We start from the raw sequence: 21661 nt of genomic DNA, 5'->3' as shown, positions 1-21661 counted from the left end.
TGCTGTGGGCTGGAGCCACAGGAATGCAAACAGAGCCCCAGAGCTGTGCTGCCCAGTTAATACACACATAGCCCATCACAGGCAAAAATCACAATCCTGGACTTCTCCGGGAAAGATGCAGATTCTGAAAAAGGGAGATCTCTAGACAGGGGGCATTTGACAAAGAAATGGTGGAATGGGGAAAAAGGGTGAGGGTGGTCAAAAGGTACAAAATTCCAGTTATATGATAAGTAAGTTCTTGGGATGTAACGTACAGCACAGTGACTATAGTTAACGACACTGTATTATATATTTAAAAGTTGCTAGAAGAGTAGATCTTAAAAATTCCTAATGCAAGACAGAAAATTTGTAACTGTGTGAGGTGATGGATGGTAACTAAGTTAATTGTGGTGATCATTTCACAACATACACATATATCAAATCATTATGTTATATACTTTAATACAATGTTGCATGTCAATTATATCTCAATAAAACTGAAATGAAAAAGAAATGGTGAATCTATTCAACTTGTTGCTTATTTTGTATGTGGGAAAAGGGTAATAAATAGTTTTTATTTATGGAGTGCTTGCTATTTACCAAGAATCATGATAAGGGATTTATAAGCATTTTTCCAACAGCTCTATGAGGTTCGCATAGTTATTACCAACCTCAGTTTTACCATCTGACAAATGATGAAACCGAGGCGTGAAGAAGTAAGGTCATTTGCACGAGGTCACACAGATTTTAGTTGACAGAGGCTGGAGGTGACTCTAAGTAGCCCTCCTTCCACCACCTCCCACCACTGCTTTCCCAGACTCGAAACTGCGTGTCCCAGTGTAGGGCTCATGGATTTTAAGCTGAACCCCACAACTTGGAAAGGAGGGGCCATTTCTCTTCTCACCGTCACATTCTTCTCCAGGGCCACCATCTTTGGGTTCTTGGTTTATGCAGTCTGAAATGAGGAGTAACCAGAGAAGACAGCGTTATTAAACTTACTCTTCACATGCTTTTTTTTTTTTTTTGCAGTATGTGGGCCTCTCACCGCTGTGGCCTCTCCCGTTGCGGAGCACAGGCTCCGGACGCGCAGGCTCAGCGGCCATGGCTCACGGGCCCAGCCGCTCTGCGGCATGTGGGATCTTCCCGGACCGGGGCACGAACCCGTGTCCCCTGCATCGGCAGGCGGACTCTCAACCACTGCACCACCAGGGAAGCCCCTTCACGTGCTTTTTAACTTGGCTTTGGGGAAAGCTAGTTTTGTGTTCAGTCACCCAGCCACACGGCATGGCCGGCTCTTCCCTTTTCCCTCCCTCCTCGGTGCCACTGCTTGGGGAGCTGTCTCATCTCCCAACAATCTTGCTACAGGAACTTCTCGTGTGGCCTCTCTGATTATATATTCAGTTTCTTCTCTACAAAGGGTCACACCATTCTTATGAAATGAAATCTCCTAATCGCTGGTGTTGTCCTCATTTGGTAGCCTCCTATACAACTGCTGATGTCTCTTCTAATATCATTCAAGAACATTCAATAAACACTGAGCACCTTTGAGCATTCCCAGTGTGCCATGGCCCTGTGCTAGGGGCAGGAATACAAAGATAGCAAGTCTCTGGTGTCCTGTAGTTTAATGGTCCTATGGGGGAGACAGGCACATTTCACAACAGTGTGACAGATGCTGTGAGATATGCACACGAAGTTAGTGGACCTACTCCACCACCTACTGCTCACATATGCTAAATATTGAGGTTCTCAGCTATAGACGGGAAAGCCTAATGGTCACCCCTGGACATTCTTTACTCCTCCCACTTCTACTCCTTTCCCCATACCATGCATTCTTACGCTGAAATGCCCTCTCATTTTCCTGTGAAAAATCATCTGACTTTATTAAAGGAAAACTCTAAGCCTGAAACTTTCCTAGACATGCTACAGGGAGGCTTTCAGGTGTGTTCTCAGCAGCCACACCTTGTGTGTATACACATACGTTTTGAACCACATTTAACTGTAAAAAAATATATATAAGTTCACTATGGAAAATTTGGGAAAATCAGCAAAATGAGATAAAACATTATCCTTGATCCTACCACTCAAAGACGATAAGTGTCTCCTCACAGTATCTTTGTAGACATTTTATTATATGTAATCATAGGTTTCTCTTACTCATCCTTTTTAAAAAAATCTTTTACTCACTCTTATATGGACATATAGCTGTGTCACTTTAATTTCCTCAATTAGACCGTAAATGCCTTACAGGCAGGAAACATGGTTTTATTTCCTTCACAAACTCCTGCAAACACAGTATATGGGGGACTTGGCTTAGGAAGAGGACTGATTTATCAGTGCAATTTTCTCAACAAGTTTGAGTTTTGACCACCAAGGAATCTGTACGTTATTAATTGAAAGAGAGAATGAAAAAGAGGGAAAAAAGCTCACAGGAACAAACGTGTCTCACAGGTGAGCATTTTCTTCCATTTCTGGAACAAAGAGTTCCCATCCTCATTCTAGGTTGGTTACTTTTGCTATTAGCAAAAGCATTCATCTCACGAGTAACGACGTGTCTGATGCCGAAACTTCTCCTGAACACCTCCAGTGACAGTAGAACTCATCTCCTTTTAAACCAGTCCTTCTCGTCTTTAAACATTTGACACTTCTTCCTCAGAATGATCTAAAATAGATCTCCCTCTAGCTTCCACTCCTGGATGTGAGTTCTCCATACCTTAAGCCACACAGAACAAGACCCACCCTTCTCCCACACATGTGCCTTTCAGATCCGTCCTTTCCAAGTCTCCCGTCCACCATCCTGGTCTGTCCGTCCTTCCTCATGTCACAGGGCTCTAAGTCCCTTCACAGCCTCATCTTCTTTCTGAACAAACTTGTAGCTTGTCTATTGCCTTGTAAAGACACGGGCCCCTTGTGGGGACTTGCATGGGCGGCAGACCAGGGAATAATGGCAGGGCACCTGGTTTTGGACACTAGAACTCAGTGGAGATAGTACAAGGTGTCTAAGGGGCCACGTTACCCTCTTGATTCATATTGAACTCACCGCTGACTGAAACCTTAGTCACGTCTCATTTATCACAAACTTATCTTTTTTTCCATTCAACTATAGGACCGACTCCACGCTTACCCCAACATAATTTTGTCTGGTTAGAACTGGCTCCTCATTCCAGGCTGTTGAGGCCCTATTTTATTCTAAATGTGTCATAGGAGGCATTTGCTAGCTCCTCCAACTTTGTGTCACCTGATAACTGGGTGGGCAGGTCTTCTATATTTCCATTCAAGTCTACGATGTTGAACAAGATGGAGCCCAGATGAAGCCCCAAACATGACAACAGACACCTCGTTCTAGACTGATAAGGCTCCATTTACTCTGCGTTCCTTTGGAAACAGTCACTTGACTGGATCTAATCCATACATCCAGGGTTTAGTTCTTCATCTTGTCTATAAGATGAGAGATTTTATCTAAGGATTTGGCATTGCACTGCATCAATGGCATTTTCCTGATAAACCACATTAATATTCTCCATCAAAGAAGGACGTAGAGAGTCTTCCTGTTTTTCCAACTTTGTTTTTTCCTAATGAACCTATACTAACTCCCAGTTAATGTTTTTTTTCTTGGTATGTAAAATCCATCTCAATTATACACCCACATCCTAGAACAGTTACTGCTTTAATAGAAACAGCACTCTGACTCCTTCAGATACATACACGAAGGAAGCTGATGAGATGATTCCCTTATAATGTCAAAGGGAGATTTCAGCAAAAACCACCAAAATAGGGTCTGAAATTATTTTGGCTATAATTAGTGATGTTTTAAAAACAATTTACCTAAAAAAAGAAACCTACTTGAAGTAAGTTATTCACCAAACCTGTGAATACTACCTAAGCATTCCCGGCTTTGTCAAAACAAGGGGACAACTTGTTAGCTGGAATTGTGTATGTGGTTGCTGAACATGTTTGCTTGGCTTCTTTGCCAGCTATTTTATACCAGTTTGATAAAGGTAGGTTAACAGACGTGTGAGTCGTAACAGACGTGTGAGTCGATCTTACCTCCCGTCAGGGGGTCACAACTGCCCAAATGGCCGTTGCCGTTACAGCTGCATGGTTGGCAGCTACCTCCAAATTTCTGGGGATTTCCAAAATATCCTGGTGCACACCTACACAGAATACAGAAAAAGAGGGGAGACACCCAAAGGGCTCATCATTTATTCCACCCAATGTCTCAACTTCTAGCTCCCTGTTTGGGATCTTGTAACCCTATGAGAGGAAGGGCTGACATAGATTTGCAAGAGGGAATGTGTCTCAGTACAGAGCCATTTATGACTTGAATGAGAATGGTGAGGAGGGGAAGGCAGGCAGAGATTGCTCCCTTGCTCCTTGACACCCCAGATGACAAGGTCCTCAATCATCCCGACAGCCAAATGGCAGATGAACAAAATGCATACAAGAGCCAGTGGTTTGACCAGTACCGAAATCAGGGGTGGGTGAATTTTACGCAAGAGTTGTGTTCCTGAAGATATCACACAAATACACACTGCTTAATTTATGGCTCATTTCCTCGAAGAAAAAACTTAAAGTAAAATTCATATAATTTCAATATTTTGCATAAAGGGGGTTTTATTAATATTTCCTATTGTACTATTTCAAGTCTGCATAATTCACATTTATTTGCACTAATTGCTGCAGAGATGTACATAAGGGGCTTAAACAACTGAGCAGTTACAACTGCCACCTTAGCCTGAGCCTTTACTATTCTAGATGATTTAGTGATGAGAACTCAGTTCCTTATTTATAAGGTAAAAGATCATATTTCCTTGATTGTGTCTGTTTTCTTCAAAAAATAACACAAACACATGTTAATGTTTCTGGAACTGGGATGTAAATTAAAATATTTCTGTTCATTAGCAAAATTCCACTCCCACTCTATCCCCCCTAAATTGTCATTAAATTGATGTGTGTGGTGTTTTATCATCAATGGAATTGATAGAATCAAGGAAATATGGCATTTGACTTTCTCAAATTTAAGCTTTTCATCAAAGAACTTTGAGGCAATTTAAATATGCTTTACCAATGGATAAACTGGTGATATAGTGCAGAGGACACAGATTTTTTGTTTTGTTTTGTTTTTATGGGGTTTTTTTTTAACATCTTTATTGGAGTATAATTGTTTTACAATGGTGTGTTAGTTTCTGCTGTATAACAAAGTGAATGGGAGATCTTTTTTTTTTAAATTTATTTTGGCTGCACCGGGTCTTAGTTGCAGCACGCAGGGTGGCGGATTTCTTAGTTGTGGCTGGCATGTGGGATCTAGTTCCCCGACCAGGGATCGAACCTGGGCCCCCTGCACTGGGAGCGCAGAGTCTTACTGACTGGACCACCAGGGAAGTCAGGACACAGGTTTTGAATCAGGAAGATCTGGCTAGACCTCCGTCTCTACCACAGTCCATGTCATCTTGGGCTGTTATCTTAATCCCTCAAGCTTCCATTTCTTCATCTATTCCTCTTACGAAAATGTTAAGCTCCATGAGGATGTGAATTGTTTTGGGTGGGCTGTTTTGCTCCCTGATGCATCCCTAGCCCTGGGATAATGCCTGGACCCATATTAGGTGTCAGATATAAGTATATGCTGAATGAATGAATGAACAATGGTACTAACAATACCTATTTTGGTGGGTGGATATAAAAGATAATATAGTAAAGAATCTAGTACAATGCCTGCACATAGCAGACATTCAGTAAAAGGTAGCTACTGCTACTTTAAGACATGATAAAATATTCATATATACGTATGTATGTGTAATTGGTGTCATTTGGAATTCTACGTTTCGGAAAATGGATAGGAAGCAGAAAATCCATGTATTCCCTAATTATCAAGAAGGTAACTAAGCTGAGGTGGCTTACCCAAGTCTTCTCAGCAGGTTGTCCTAATAATAGGGCTTTATTTGGGGTGACCAGCCCCATAGTAGCTTGTTAGGTGACCAGCCTAACAAGCCATGCTACGCAAAAGATCTCAGTTTAAAATACTTTTCCTTTAGATGTCTCACCTACATCTAAACTCTCTATGTAAAAGATACATATTTAAAAACTACCTTATTTAAAGTGACATAAATATTCAGGAAGTTTGATTCTGCTTCTTCCTTAATCTTGCAAAGCATTAGTTATCGATTATGAGAAATAACTGGTTCTTTTATTCTCATTTTATGGTAGTGCTAAACACAATGGACTAAACTAAAACTTCCTGATTTCACAGATGACATCGGTACAGCAAATAAAGAGCAGACAGCACGTCTGTCATCTGCGGCTCTGAGTGGCCAAGGGAGAAATGTGTCCCAGAGCACGGGCTGAGGAGGGAAGCCTTTCCTATTCCCTCCCCACCTCTGCCCAGCGAGCTCCTGCATATATGCTTACTTTTCACCTTACTCTGTGCTTGTATTTATCATTGCGTAGTTAACCACTAGTGCCAGATGATGCCTGGCAGCCTGGCACACAGTGGAGGCTCAGTAAGTGTTAACAAATGAAAAAATATGACATTAAAATGGCATTAAGCTGTGGAAAAGTTAAAAAAAAACACAAAAAAACAACAGCTTGCTTTCCTGAGACATCAAACTTAAAAAACCTAAGCTGAGAAAACTGTTAATTAAGAATTTCCCTTTTCAAATCAGTTGCCTGTCAAATGGATGTCTCCTCCAGCCTGGTGCCGTTTTCCACTTCACTGTTTGTGCAGAACCATAAGGAGGATTAAATTAGGAAGCCTCTCCCAGGTAGGAGTCGCATAGCTTTTAAATCACGAAGCCTGGAAGACCCTCCCAAGCCCATTCCCCACCCCACCTGTCCTTTCTGTCTCAGGGTAGCTGCCCCTTCCATCCCTCACCCTTCAGGGCTGGTTGATGCCCCTCCTGCTGCAGCCTGACTTAGCCCGGTTATGTTCTCTCTCTATTTTAGCAGCTTATTTGTACATCTGTCCACCACTAGACTGGAAAACCCTTGAGGGCAGAATCTGTGGTCTGGTTGCTGATGTGTTTCTAATGCTTAGCACAGGGCCAGGCTTATACTAGGATCTCCATCCATTTTTCATCGAAGGAAAGAATGAATAAGTGTGGGCAATGTTCCTCCTGCAGAAATGATAAACAGAAGAACTTTGAATTGCTCCTTTTTACCATAGGATAGTGTCCAGACCCTCAGCTGATGCCCATAACAAGGCACTGCCTCCTTCTGCCCATGGCAGCTACACTCTAGGTCCTTGGACTTTCTTGAATTACTTCCCTGACCTGAGCTGCCTTCCCCCTCCACCTCCCAGCTCCACTGGGTTCCAGTCATCCCTTTGACATACCTAAGTCCCACCTTGTCCATAAAATGTTTCAGATAACCCCAGTCTAGAGTAGCCCTCCCTTACTATGAAATCCAGTTGAATTAATTTTCTGTTTTTTTTTAAGTAAAATTCTTCTAAAGTTATCCAGAAAAATAATATGCCAGAATGGTCCAGGAAAAAATTTAAATAAGGGTTACGAGGGGAGACTTGCTTAACCAAATAGTCAAAGTCATTTGATAGTTTCAGAAATGATACAGAAGTGATAATGACACAAAAACCAAATAAAATGTACAAAACAAATCCAAGTTCGTGTAGAAATTTCGTACACATTTACAGGACTTCCCCGGTGGCACAGTGGTTAAGAACCCACCTGCCAATGCAGGGGACAGGGGTTCAAGCCCTGGTCCGGGAAAATCCCACATGCCATGGAGCAACTAAGCTCGTGCACCACAACTCTACAGCCCATGAGCCACAACTGCTGAGCCCACGTGCCACAACTACTGAGCCACCTGGAGCCCATGCTCTGCAACAAGAGAAGCCACCGCAATGAGAAACCCGCGCACCGCAGCGAAGAGTAGCCCGCACTCACCACAACTAGAAAAAGCCTGCGCTCAGCAACAAAGATTCAACACACCCAAAAAATAAATAAAAACTAAAATATAAAATAAAATCTGAAATCAAACCCCTAATTAAAAAAAAGAAATTTTGTACACATTTAGCTTTAGTGAATTCAACTAAAGGTACTTAGCCAAAGAGGGATGAGAGGATGAGGGCATGAGTGTAAGGGAAAAACAGCCGAAGTGACTGTCCCCATCACTCAGTGAGCACGCGTCCTGCAGTGAGCATGACATGAGAGATGTGAACCTGCTATTCGCTCAGCTGGTCTAGTTTCCCTGTGCCTCTCCTAGAGTGACTGTTTCACCCTACAGAGTGTGATTCTGGGTGTAACCAAATGACATGTGTATTTCATGCAACATGGCCCCTGTATTACTGAGACATGGGACACTGGGATACTCAAGGTTATGCCAGCTCCGGTCAATTTTTGCCTGACATGTAGACCCTAAATCTATCTGCCCTGTGAGATGCAATACCACAAAAAAGTTGAGGTTCCAAATTTTCACCATCAAGATTTGAATGCAAGAAATAAAACCAGAAAAGTACTAAAACAAAATATGCATAAACATTTGCATATGCATAAACCTCTCTAAGCATGACACTAATGGCTGAAACCCTAAAGAATAAAAGAGTAGGTACAAATATAATAGAACTTAACTATTGCAGATCTAGAACTGACAAAACCAAACCAAAAAATATACAAATGAAAAACAAAACAGAGAAGTATATTTGCAATATATAGTATGAAGCATTCGTTTCCTCTAAAAGATTTGTACAAATCAACAAAAAAATAAAAGAACATTCCACTAGAAAAAAATGGGTAAAAGACCTGGAAAGCAATTCAAAAAAAAGATTTATAAATGGTCAATAAGCACATGAAAAAATCAAATCTAATTATTACCAAAAAATGTAAAATAAAATGACATACAATGTTTCTCTATCAAACTGGCAATGTTTGTAAAAAGTGAACAGTCTTAGTATCTGCTGGAGGCAGGCAGTTGCTCCTTTGCTGCTAGTAGGATGGTAAACAGATACAATCTTTCTGGAGGGCAATTTTGCAAAATGTATCGAAAGCCTGAAAAATGTCCCTATGCTTTGGCCCAAGGGATCAGTTCTATAATTACATCTCGAGTATTTATGTACACAAATATTTAGCTAACAGGATTCACTTTTAGTGCTGCTTTGAATGGAAAACAGTAAATCTATTTCAAAGGCCAATAGTGGGGGATTATGGAACTTCAGGGGAACTTCCTGGTCCTGATGTGATGTTATCAATGAACACTTATTGATATGGAAATATACTACTAACATATTATTAGATGAGAAAACAAAACAGAAAGCAAAACAGGAATCTACCTTTTTCTTTTAAGAAAAATCTATGCATATAGAACTGATCTGTAAGAACATACAACAAGCACTGTAGGTGGGCAGGTGTGAGCATAGGGCAATTGCAGGGGTATGGTACATATTAGTTCTCTGCTCACCTGTATTATATCATTTCTGTAATAATTGTGTATTGATCTTATATTACAGTTATTTTAAATTTTAAAATGTTATCCATATGATTCATTTGTTATACTGCTACTTTTCCAGATACATGTGTGCTCTCTTCCCCTCTAGATGACAAGTACCTTTTATAGCCTTCACAATACTTGGCGGTGCCCTGGGCATAGTAGCTAATCATGAAATACTGTTCAGGAAAAACTAAAGCTTGGCTCTGTGGCCCTTTATGATCAAGTATGTACTTTCCATTTTGTAACATGTATTCTTTTGTTTCACAAACACCTATTATATGAATAGTACCACACTAGGCACTAGGGGTTCAGAAATGAGTGAGACACAGGCTGTCCTGCAAGTGTCCATAATGTCGTGTGGGCATTAAGAGGGGTGTGTGTGTAGAAATATCTAGGGCTGCTGATATGTGTGCATGTGTAGGAGACGCAGAGTTGTACGTTTGTGTACAGGCAAGTAGGGATGTGTATATGTGGGGATAGGAGTATGTAGGGATGAGTTTATATGGCGGTACGAGTATACAGATACATGTTGGGGGGGTATGTAGGGGTGCGCCCAGGAGTAGGGGTATGTAGGGGTATACATAGGTATGTAGAGGGGTGTTTGCTGGAGCGTATAGGACTATGACATATTGGACCTCATTCTCAAATGGCTGAAACAGGTACAAAGCAAGAAAGAGAAGGAAGTTAATGATTTACTAAGTGAGCACACTTGTATTTTTCCCAAGAGACTTTTTTCCAGCCTCAATGAAACCAGCAGCCCCAGCCCTAGCTCTGAGCCTCAATCCAGCAGAGCCCCACTTACAGCCAGGGTGCCTGCAGCAGCCTGCCGGAAGAGCCCACCCCTACCTGCAAGACGGGGGAGGAGAGAAGGGGGCGGGGGAGGGGGGGCACCCACCTTTCGCATTGTGTTCCTGTGTATCCAGCTTTGCAGGAGCACTTCACGTTTCCCCCAGTAACAACACAGCCGGTGGCAAAACTTGAAGAACGACAGAGAAAAGCCCCAGTAAAAACATAAGCTGATGGACTTTACGCTCATTATTTTTTGCCACAAAGAACCTGACTTGCCTTAAGTGAAATTGGAAACCAAGTGTCTGGCTACCTTTTGTGTGAAGAAAATTTTGCCCATCAAGACTTGTAGAGATAATGATGAATGCCTTCAGCTGACATCAGGCAAATTTGGCTGAATAAGGACTGAAGGCATTTACTTTGTTTCATTTTTTGGCTTGGAGAAATACATTCCTTCCCTTAAGACAGAATAAAGTAACACACTTTGGAAGAGATGATTAGACAGCATTTTTCCAGAACTAACAAGGAAGGAGTAAAACAAGTCTAGGCAGAAAAAAAAGAACAGAGAGTTCTGATTCTTTAAAGAAAAAATTTCTTCTCCTTGTTTATTCTAGTTCTTTTATATTGGGCACAATCTCTTCTGGGAAGAAACAGTGGTAGGTGGGCCAGGCCCTCAGAGGCGACTAAAGCACAGAGCATGCTCAATGCCCAGGTATTTCTGTGGGCACAGCTGTTGGTGATTTCCACACTTTTCCAATCAGGCTGTTGGAATTTCAATTCCCTTTTAGTTCTTAACTGGTGTATTTTGAGAAGCTTCTTTTAAAAAAAAATTAGGGCTTCCTTGGTGGCGCACTGGTTGAGAGTCCGCCTGCCGATGCAGGGGACACGGGTTCGTGCCCCGGTCCGGGAAGATCCCACATGCCGCGGAGTGGCTGGGCCCGTGAGCCATGGCCGCTGAGCCTGCGCGTCCGGAGCCTGTGCTCCGCAACGGGAGAGGCCAGAACAGTGAGAGGCCCGCGTACCGCAAAAACAAACAAACAAACAAAAAAAAACAAAAAAAAAATTAAACGAAGAGACCATGAAAAAGTCTTGTTCCTTATGAAACGTCTGTGACTACTGAACATTCCACTGACATAAATCTGAGGGGAAATAACTCCATTTATCTTTGGCTGGTAAAAGAATTCTTATTTGGGGAGCTTCTCTTGGCCAATTAGATACAGTTACACCTCTAAAGGGACAGTTAGAAATTTGTCAGCAGTATTAATATCGCCAGAAGGAGAATTAGAAAAAATAGGGTTTTACTGATAAATATTAGGAACTGAATGTTACTTAATTAAATTGCACAGATGCTAGAAGCTGACCTTGATGATAATATGCTTTGCAACTAAAGATGAACAGCTTTCCCCCCAATATTTCACCCCGTGAAAATCTTGCTTCTTTTTATTCTCTCTAGCTTCTGTTCTAACAAGCCTTGGCAATTGTCAAGTGATAGATCCCTTTACAAATAAAGCCACAGGACTGGGCAGGTTTAACGAGTATCAAATACACAGAGAGCAAACCAGGATGCACATTTCAAATATGCATCTCCAGAAAGCCACGTTGGGCAGGTGACCTCTGATCACTTTGACTTGGCCCATTTCCCTGCTAACTCGGCTAATACCAAGCAGCCGTGTGGTCCATGACCGTCCCAGAGCCTGTGCACTATTGGTACTTCATCAGCATCATTCTGATTTTCAAACCAAATCTTGCTTCACTTAGTTACCTGTTATATTTTGTTTGGACCCACAGTGAACATGTCATGATGAGCAAGACGATGACGAAGTGCCAAGGCCAAGCAGAACCTGGATTATCGTGAAAGGAAAATGGTGGCTTTCTACCCCCAGAGTCTACTGGCCTTACTGGAGCCCGGATGACAATGCACATCACATCTCTCTGCAGCTCAGAACTCTCCTGTGGCTTCCATCACACTGAGGATAAAATCCATAAAATCCAAGTGCCTTACTCTAGCCTGCAAGGTACAGGCTCTGAATCCTGGTTGCCCCGCCAACCTCATCTCCTGGCCGTCTCTCTCTCACTGCCATCCAGCCACTCTTGCTTTCTTACTGTCCACAAACCCATCATCACAGGAGCGTTCTCGTCTGTTTTGTTTTTTTTTCTTCCTTGCCTTGGACTCTCAGCATAATGCCACAGCTTACTCCATCTCATTGTTCGTTGGTCCCTGTCCAACAACTCCAGAAAGCCCTCCTACCACCCTCTGTAAAGAATCTACTCACTACCCATAACGTAACCCTTTTATCAATGGCATAACCTATCTCTATCTGAAATTATACTTCAGAATGATTTGTGCATGTATTTACGGAGTGTGATGATTACCCCCACCCCTCTCCCCATACTCTCCAGGTAAAGCCTCATGAGGTCGGAGTCTTTGCCAGCCTTCTTTACAGCAGTTTCCCCAGCATCTAGAGAAGGGCAGCCTCATGATGGGGCTGAATGAACAGCAAAAGAAAAGAGGAAAAGGCAAAACCCAGAAGCATACAACTTGGAAAGTCTGTTTTTGTCTTGGTTCTGGTTTGCATTTCTTGTTTATTCTTTTTTTTAATAGAACTGTTTTATTAAGATAGCATTCACATACCATAAAATTCACTCATCTCATATGTTCAATTCAATGGCTTTTAGTATGCTCACACAATTGTACAATCGTGACTGCAATTTTTGAGCGTTTTCATCACCCCTAAAAGAAACCTCATACCCTTCAATAGTCACTTCCCATTTCCCTCCCACCAGCCCCTCCCCAGTCCTAGGCACCCACCAAACTCCCTCCTGTCTCTAATAGATTATTTTCAAACTTCCACAGTACCTGTTTGAATGAGGACACGGGCAGACCCTACAGGATCCGTGGACAGCGTTCCCATAGTAACCCTCTTTGCAGCGCTCACAGTGTTCCCCGGCAGTGTTATGACGGCAGTTCTTGGGACAGATAAAGAGTAAAATTAATAACAGCCTATTACCTTTACTGCTATTGAGATCATTGTCTTAATTACTCACACAATTGTAGCTCAAATCTGCTGACACTACAGAGTGCTATTGGTTTTGCTAACCACATGCTTTTCCTATCTAGCCAATGATTGTTGGTGCTAAAAAAAAGGAAGCGCCCTTCTGTTAGCTATTTGGTGTCACCATCGGGAGGCAGGATGAAATGAAGTGAGACTAGCTGGGTTCAAATCCCACGCTAACATTTAGTAGCTGTGGGATCTTGGGCAAGTCCCTTCACCTCTCTGGGCCTCAAGTGTTTTTTTTATAAATCAATATTACTGGTGGGGGCTTCCCTGGTGGCGCAGTGGTTGAGAGTCCGCCTGCCGAGGCAGGGGACGTGGGTTCGTGCCCCGGTCCGGGAGGATCCCACATGCCGCGGAGCGGCTGGGCCCGTGAGCCATGGCCGCTGAGCCTGCGCGTCTGGAGCCTGTGCTCCGCAACGGGAGAGGCCACGATATTGAGAGGCCCGCGTACCGCAAAAAAAAAAAAAAAAAAAAAAAATTACTGGTGTGTGATTTACATACAATTCTAATTTTCTTAAAATGTACAGTTAAAATAACACCCACTTTCCAAGGTTGTTGGGAGGACTTGCGGGACCCACGGAGGAGTCTCTCAGGGGCACCGGATGAGGGGGCTGCCAGCTTCACTTTGCTCGGCTGCCCTGACTCTCTCAGAAACATCTGTTCTTTTGATCTAAGTGTTTACCTTTCCACATTAGTTTCCTCTCTTTTATAACTCCAAATGACAATTTTAAAGAAGAACTTCCTGGAGAGGGCTATTTTAGTCCTGTCTCTACTTAGTTCTGAGCTGAAAACACTGAGGAAACAAGAACGTGGAGAAACAAGAATTGCAGTGAGGCCACCTGTATCCTACGAAAAATCCCTCTGAACTCTGGTCCTTTATGGGGGCACAGGGAGAGGAGTGAAGAAAGGGGTTAGAACATGAGTTGCTTGATAAAGTCCCATAAGAATGTCTGAAATGCCCCTCAACCTCAGGGGACAGTATCTGCCCCGGAATCTGTCTTCATCAGTCCTGCAGATTTGAGGCATCTGCCTATCAGGTTTCCTTGTTTTACTGTGAATAAGTAAATGAGTGAATGAATGAATGAATCCATATCCACCCCCACAGCACGTGCTCTCCGAACTCCACGGGACACCAAACATCTACTGGGCACGAACTAGATACCCAACTATGGTAGGTACCAGGGATGCAAAGATGGATCAGTACCCTGACTCGGGTAGACAGAAGCCTGTGAATAGACATCTTCAATATAATGTGGGAAAGATGATGACAAACGTGTGGCAGCATGTCATAAGGGCAGGAGGAACCTCAGGGGAGGTGATGATGCCTGCGTGGGGGACAGAAGGAGAGGACTGAGCTGGGTGGAGAAGTGTGGAAGGGCATTCTGGGCACACGGATCAGTGTGCACAGAACCTCTGTCTTGCAGGAGCACAGCGGCGTGCGTGGGCAACGCGAAGCAGTTGGTATTCCCCAGGGTGAAGTGCAAGGGGGCGGGATGTGGCTGGAGAGGCAGCAGCGCAGATCAAGGGGGCCCTGAGGCCGCCCGAGGAGTGTGGACATCTGGCTGTGAGCCTCAGGGGAGCCCCGAGGCAGCTCTGAGTTTCAGATAAATCATCCTGGGGGCAGGGGGAGACAGGCTCCAGCAACAGGGAATAAAAAGGAGGAAAACTGAAGAGAGAGGATGAGAAGAGAAAGGGGAAGGGACTGGGAACGGAGGAGAAGATGAGGGGTGACTGGGCACAGAGGGCAGGGGAAGTGGGGAGAAAGCAGGCCAGGAGAAGAGGGAGAGGCAGGGCCTTGGTGGAGAGAAGGGAGCCCGTCATCAGAGCTCCCTCCAGCCCACCGCACCCACGGGATGCATCACCACCTCCAGCTCCCTCCCCACTGGACACACACTGCTGTACTGGCCAGGGATTGGGCTGGTTTCTTTGCACACGTCAAAGCTCATTCTTGAAACGACAGGGAGATGTGCACATGTGTGAAGGTCCCAGATTTTAAAATTGACTCTGGACCTCGAGAGGCAGAGGCCAATCTGCAGATCGTCCCATCTGCTAGTGGAAGGTGCTTGGTTTCCTCGTTTCTGTTCTTTGAGGATGAGGGCTGCATCCTCAGCTCCCACACGATGGCCATGACGGAGAGCAGGGCCAGCACTCACTGCCTGCCATTGAGCAGCACCTGTGTGCCTGTACATGTGTGTGTACGTGTGTGCAGGTGCATACGTGCATGTGTGCACCCAGGTACATCCCCCCACGAGACAGCAAGCCTCCTGAGACCAGGGATTACGTCCGATGGTTTTAACCCCCAGCACTTTGCTCAGTCCCTCCCACAAGAGCAAATACTCAGGAAGCGTTCCCTGAATGAATTGTTTCTAGAGGCTCCATGGCCATTAGGGACAAGTGTAGACGGAGGTACAAAGAAAAGTGGGAAAGAAAATCTTGTTGTTTGATGAAAACATGAATTACGACTCTCACGAGTGATCTTTTCACCGGTGGCTGAACCACAGAGAAAACTCCCTTTTTTCTTTGGCAGTTTTTATAAAGTGGACTCGACATCTAGCAACAGTTTAATGACAAGATAAGTATTTTTCATGAAATTGTCTACCTGTGATCCACACACCATACAGTATGAAACACAAACTATTATTTGAGATACCTAAGAGCTGGAAGACAACATTACCCAACATCTTTTATTCCTTTTGAACTTATAAGGTTAAAATCCTACAGAATATTCCATCAGGCTCTTTACAACAATTTCCTGTCCTGGCCTGTCCCGTCTTGCAGAGGAAACAGCTCCCCGGGACATGCCGAACGCGCATAAAATAGCCTAGGAACTCAAAGAGCTGAAACACACTCTAGTTGCCTTACACAATGCAGAGGAAACCTGCGTCAGGAGAATGTATTTCCAAACAGCACAACGGAAGCGGGGGCTCTGGTTTCCTGGGGGCACTGGTGAGCTCTCCTTTCCTTGGAACTGTCCGTCCTCCCTCTAATTGGGGAGGCCCTGGCTACCAGGGAGAGGACCTCTGAGGACAGGGAGGAAGCCAGCAGAATAAAACCTCTTCTGCGTCAGGATGCATGAGAAAGATCTCCTGAGAATCTAATTTTCTGGGCGAGAATTTTCCAACATATTCCAAAACAGGATAGCTTTCCGGTGGCTAAGTCGTAAACCGCTGGGACTCCCCTCGCCTGTCTTCCCCCATAAACCCACTGCCTTGGCAGCCGTGGCGGCGAGCGTGTGCCCCCCGCCCTTCTTAGCATCTCCTCCTCCTGTCACCGCTTTCTGGAGCTACCTGACAGCAATGAGGTCTCCTCTTGCGACCTCCTGTCGCCCCAACAAAACTGGGGTCCAAAGTATTATACCCTGGCAAGGGTTAAGCCCCAGGATCTACCCACTACTATCATCTAATGAGAGATTTAGAATCTCAGGTATAATTTAATTGCTCAGACAGGTATTCTCTGACGGCACACGTTAAAATGGAGGGAAAAGTGAGTGGGAAATAATTCAGCTTGGTTACCTGGAGACCCCTGGGTTCACACGGCAACCTGTATCTAGGGTTTGGTAGGAGATGCGACATTTGATATCTCAGGGCCTAGCAGAGGGGGATGGGGAGACATAGATTGTCTGCTGGTAGCATCAGAGCATCAATTTACTCACCATGCATATTCCCGAGCCATCCTGGCAGCGATTTGAATGTCCGTTGCAATTGCAGGGAACACACCGTCCGGTATATAAGCCTTTGTTATCCCGATAGTATCCAGGGCTACAACCCTATTTTTCAAACAGAGCATTTGGTCAATACAGAGAAAGAAATTATCATCCAAAGCAGGTGACCATTCTGACTGTCAAGGATTCCCCTTTCTATCTTCGCTCCTTTAGTTGGTATGTGGATTTCTACTTTCAAATGTGAGCCAGGTCCACTTGCTATTTTGGTCAGCTTCTCTTGTCTTCACACCATGGTAGGTGTGTGTGTTGGTGCCCGCGTTGGAGACGTGTGGTGGGGAAATCAGAGCAGGGGGAAGGGTGGGGGGGGAGTATGGAAGTAGGATGCCTCTCTCCTCCCACCAGTGGTTTTGAGGGCCAGTGGAGGGATGGAGTGCTGAAAAAGCAGAGGATCAGGACCTCAGTCCTTCGGGGGGAGGACCTCTGAGCAAATCCCTTCAAGTTCAAGTTCTCTTTGGGTAGCCAGTCCCTCTCCAAGTGTGGGTTTGGGCTGGTGGGGAGCAGTATGGGAGGAAGAGGAAAGACGGGGTTTTCACTGGGATCTATACAACAATGGCAGAACTGGTGGGACCCTTTCACTGCCACTCACTGGTCTATGGGCTACAGGGAACCCCAGGGAAAACAACCAGCTTGCATCCTAGTACAGAACTTCGCAGGGTTGTTTGGTTCCGATTGAACACCAAGACCCAGCCTGAGGAAAGCTCTGGAGTGTGGTCTCCTCTTGTTCAATACTGCTTCGATTAATTCTGTCTCCACTAATTGTCTCTTTCCAGTGTAACACACGTGATTATTTTTCATGTGGATGAAAAGAATTACGGTTTTCTTTTGATGAACGGATATTTTTTTAAAAAGATTCTAGTGAAGAATGTCCCCAAAAGAAGAAAAGCAAGTATCAGTGTACCAGCCATTAAAAATTATTTAGATTTCTGTCTTTAAAGAGAATGATGGGCATTTTCTTTATTTTGCCAGAGCCAATCAGTGCACTGATTAAAGTCCGGTGTTATCCCTAGTTTCTTTCAGTGATCGCCTATACAGCTTTTCTTTTAAAGCATCAGGAAAAATTAATACTTCAACATAAAAGATCATCTTTTATCTAATCTCTTTAAACAGCACGTACGTCTATGAGACTCTGCGGTTACAGTCAAGGGAAATCTGCTCTCATTCATCCATGGCCTTAAAGGTCTCTAGCTGGCCAGGTTGGGGAAAGGAAGAAGCCAATGTGCTGGGGGAGAAAGAAGCTCACATCTTCCCTAGAGTGGAATATTCCAGTTTTGGCTAGAAGCTCCTTCCAAAAATGACACAATGATGCCAAATCGTACACAATAACAATACTATAACTTACAATATAATTTTCCCTTCAGCTATTAAGAACCACGTTTAGGCAAAAGAATGCATTGCAAAAACTTAGACTACTTTATGTGTTCTATGAATAGGCTTGTCTAAAGGAGAATCCAAATATGAAAGGAATGTTCTTGAGCTGAAAGCACGACTGAGAGATACATTTGAATGAAATTCAGCCAGTGGTGGTGTGATCGTATCTGCAATCTCTACTAACAAGGGACAAGTGCCTTATAATTATCACCATATATCACATTACATGCTTGTAAAATAATCCAATTTGGTAAAGAACAAATTATCCAAATAAATAAATATATCTGGTTTGATTATGACAACATGTCCAGTAAAAGCTTAATTAAATATGCTTTGGGGGGTAGGATGGTCTATGCTGGTTAAAGTGAATCACCCATCTTAATGTGCTCTTGATTAGAAACAGAAAAGTACTCTGCAAGAGTTACACATCATATGACTCAGAACATTTGTCAGTTACCGAAATATAATCATTTTCTCACCTCTATAAGGCAAACAAACTCCAGATTTAACATGAAATGCCGGTTCAACTAAGTAGATTGTACTGAAGACTTATTCTAAGTGAAAATGAATGTATCCTAATATATTATTTCAGTAAAGAGGCTTTGCAACTAATCATTTTAAGTGATAATTTTTCAGGATAACTTTTCCAATAAACTTTTGTAGTACAAATGATACAATTCTGTCTCTATCAAGTTTCCAGGGCTACTTCAGCGGCCATTGAATCTATTTCTCTGTGAATATACATGTACCATCCAGGATGTTTAAAGACAGTGAAAGCAGAATTTTTGAGTGTTTAATGTCTGGCAAATTGAAGCACGTCTGTTAGGTATTATAGAAAATTGATCTCATCACTTTCTTAAAAAGGGATTTCACTGATTCTCATGGTTAACTTTGTGGGTAATTTCTCTCCCAAACAGAATTCGGAAGCCTATAGGCAACAGACTCTTTTGTCCTGAGGCTTGGGTTACTCTCAAAAGGGCACAGAGTTTCCTAGATATTAACATCCCACAGGCATTCAAACTCTAGCTGTCTCAGCACTTCCAGGTGGGCTGATATTTATAGGATTTGTGGTTAACAGCTCAGGAGAGCAATCTGTCAGGCACCGTCATAAACACTGCCTGTCAACGGGATGGGGGGCCATCAGTCCTTCCTCCAGCCCACCCACTCCTCACTCATCACCCTAACTTAAAATCTCACGGAGCTGGGAACCCTTCCCCACCCCAACCCAAAATGTAAAAGGGACGTTACCTGGCTGGGTTTAAACTCCACATAACTTGCTTGCTGTTGGCTTTGACCGGGCAGCTGAGGAAGCACTACCCTTTGCTGCTGTGAACTGTATCCCAGACACTGCCCCAGGGCTGCCCCAAAGATCCACAGCCATCCCGCGCTCCGGGTGGACCCCCTCACTGCCGGGGGCATCCTGGTCTCTGGGTGTCCTGCTGGCTGCACGCAGACCTCTGCCTCTTCCTCTTATACCTGCCCTTCCTGCTCAGTGCCCAGGCCCGGCTGACTCAGGTAAGGCAGGCTGTCTGCGGCAGGAGGCCCCACCTGTAAACTTCACCCATGAGTCAGCCTGTGAGAGAGCGCACATAACAGTCCCGTGGGGAAGCGCGCCGCTCTGTAATTCCTGCCAGGTGGGGCAGGCGCCACCTTCTACCCACCTCACCCCCCAGACAGCACAGGCCGCTGTAAATCACAGGCTGAGTCAGACGCCAAGGACACGCCCTGGCCGGAGGGTGGTAATCCAGAGGTCCCTCTCTCTCCCTTGGGCTCTGAATTTCTTTAAATCGGGCTAGAAAAAAGGGAGAAGGCAGGGGGAAGAAGAATGGAAGCACCTGGGGACTAAAAGTTACATGGCAGGAGTCCTGAGAAAACCACGGTGGCTATATTATATTTTAACCAGCAAAATATAATTTTTACCTGCAAATATATTGTATTTGCAGGTTAAAACAGAAACTGACGTGCAGATCACCTTGGGGTTTTCTGCAATCCAGGGGTCAGGATGGAAAGTGAAGGATGTCGCTAAATCCACATCCGAGGCATGCCTGGAATTCTCAGAATGACAATGCTTGCTATTTCCCGTTAATTGCACTAACTGCTGTGGGTTTTTTCCCTCTCTTCAGGAAGAGAACATTATCTGCAGTTTGAGACATGAAATGGTTTCATTTTGCGGCACCTTTTAATCACTTGAGGACAGTCAGGTTGACTGGGCCTCAAATGAGGATCTGCTGTGAGCTGGAAACTTGGACTGCAATTTCCTTTGAATAATCAGCATATTCACTGGGCTGTAACTGTTGGGGTGGGTGGTGGAGGGAGGCTCTGGATTAGAGAAAGGCTTGAGAACCCTGGGTCAGCTACTGGGAAAGCAGTGGCCCACATACTGGGATGCCCATGGGCGGGGTCCTTTCTGCTTCCCAGAAAGTCCAGATTTCTGCAACCCCCAGGATCCACCGAGCTTCTGTGGCTTTCCGATGGATTTTGAGACACTTGTGATTTCTTTTTCATATTTAATACCTGCAAGTGGTCCAGGTAAGATAGAAGCTAGAGCCCAGCAGAAATCTGTTTGATGGTCAGAGGGCCCCAAATCGTCCAGCAATGCTGGACAGCAGACAGGAACAGCAGCCACAGGAGACCCTGGGGGGATTTTACGGTTTAGGAGCGTTTCCTACCTGACATGAGTCACCTGTGTAGTCAGGGGGGCAGGCACACATCTCTACATTCTGTGCTTGACGTCCACTTCCTGTTTCCGAGGCCTCCTCCAGCCCCACCCCGCTCAGGGTGAGCCGCTGTGTCTCGGTGAAGTAGAGGCCCCGGAGATGCACACCTTGCAGTCTAGACAGCACCATCATCAACTCTTCCCGAGTCACGGGGGCACCGCTGCTGGCGTGTCTGAAGTTTCCCTACATGTGAAAGCAGAGAGGCAAGGTCTCCCTGTGGTAAGCTCACTCCCAGGGCCTTCAGAGCCAGCCAGCCAGAAGGAATCCAATAAAGCCATTTAAAATGCATCAGGGGAAAAATAAATAAAATGCATCAGGAAAAATACTAAAATAAGATAGGTAAGTAGACACAGTGGATTTATATTCAGAAATCACATGTCCTGGGTTATTTCCAAGAAGGGAGAAGGCCACGAGGAAGGGGGAAAAAATGAAGGCAGGAAATAAGGAGCAATAAAGTGAAATAAGATTTCCCAGTGTTAGGCTTATTGTAAAAGGCACTTTTTTTTTTTTTTTTTTTTTTGCGGTACGCGGGCCTCTCACTGTTGTGGCCCCTCCCGCTGCGGAGCACAGGCCCCGAACGCGCAGGCTCAGCGGCCATGGCT

At 44.4% G+C, this 21661-nt stretch overlaps 1 protein-coding gene across 4 annotated transcripts in view; it reads right to left on the bottom strand.

The window, feature by feature from the left end:
- The window catches only part of LAMA3 (laminin subunit alpha 3), a gene marked incomplete at its 5' end in the record, with an annotated part of 240762 nt that overhangs the window by 56864 nt on the left and 162237 nt on the right, over nucleotides 1-21661 (bottom strand). For 2 of the 4 annotated variants that reach the window (XM_082667718.1, XM_082667719.1), the window contains 6 exons: nucleotides 884-934; nucleotides 4024-4130; nucleotides 10307-10387; nucleotides 13055-13164; nucleotides 16906-17019; nucleotides 21012-21242. In XM_082667718.1, the coding sequence (XP_082523844.1) occupies nucleotides 884-934; nucleotides 4024-4130; nucleotides 10307-10387; nucleotides 13055-13164; nucleotides 16906-17019; nucleotides 21012-21242 (694 nt within the window). Of the gene's footprint in view, nucleotides 1-883; nucleotides 935-4023; nucleotides 4131-10306; nucleotides 10388-13054; nucleotides 13165-16905; nucleotides 17020-19590; nucleotides 19762-21011; nucleotides 21243-21661 lie in introns of those variants that run through there. The other 2 variants (XM_082667720.1, XM_082667721.1) reach the window with 1 other exon arrangement.

The sequence above is a fragment of the Grampus griseus genome (assembly GCF_964374135.1).
Source record: "Grampus griseus genome assembly, chromosome: 12".
Lineage (NCBI taxonomy): Eukaryota > Metazoa > Chordata > Mammalia > Artiodactyla > Delphinidae > Grampus > Grampus griseus.
This window is presented reverse-complemented; position numbering and strand designations above follow the sequence as displayed.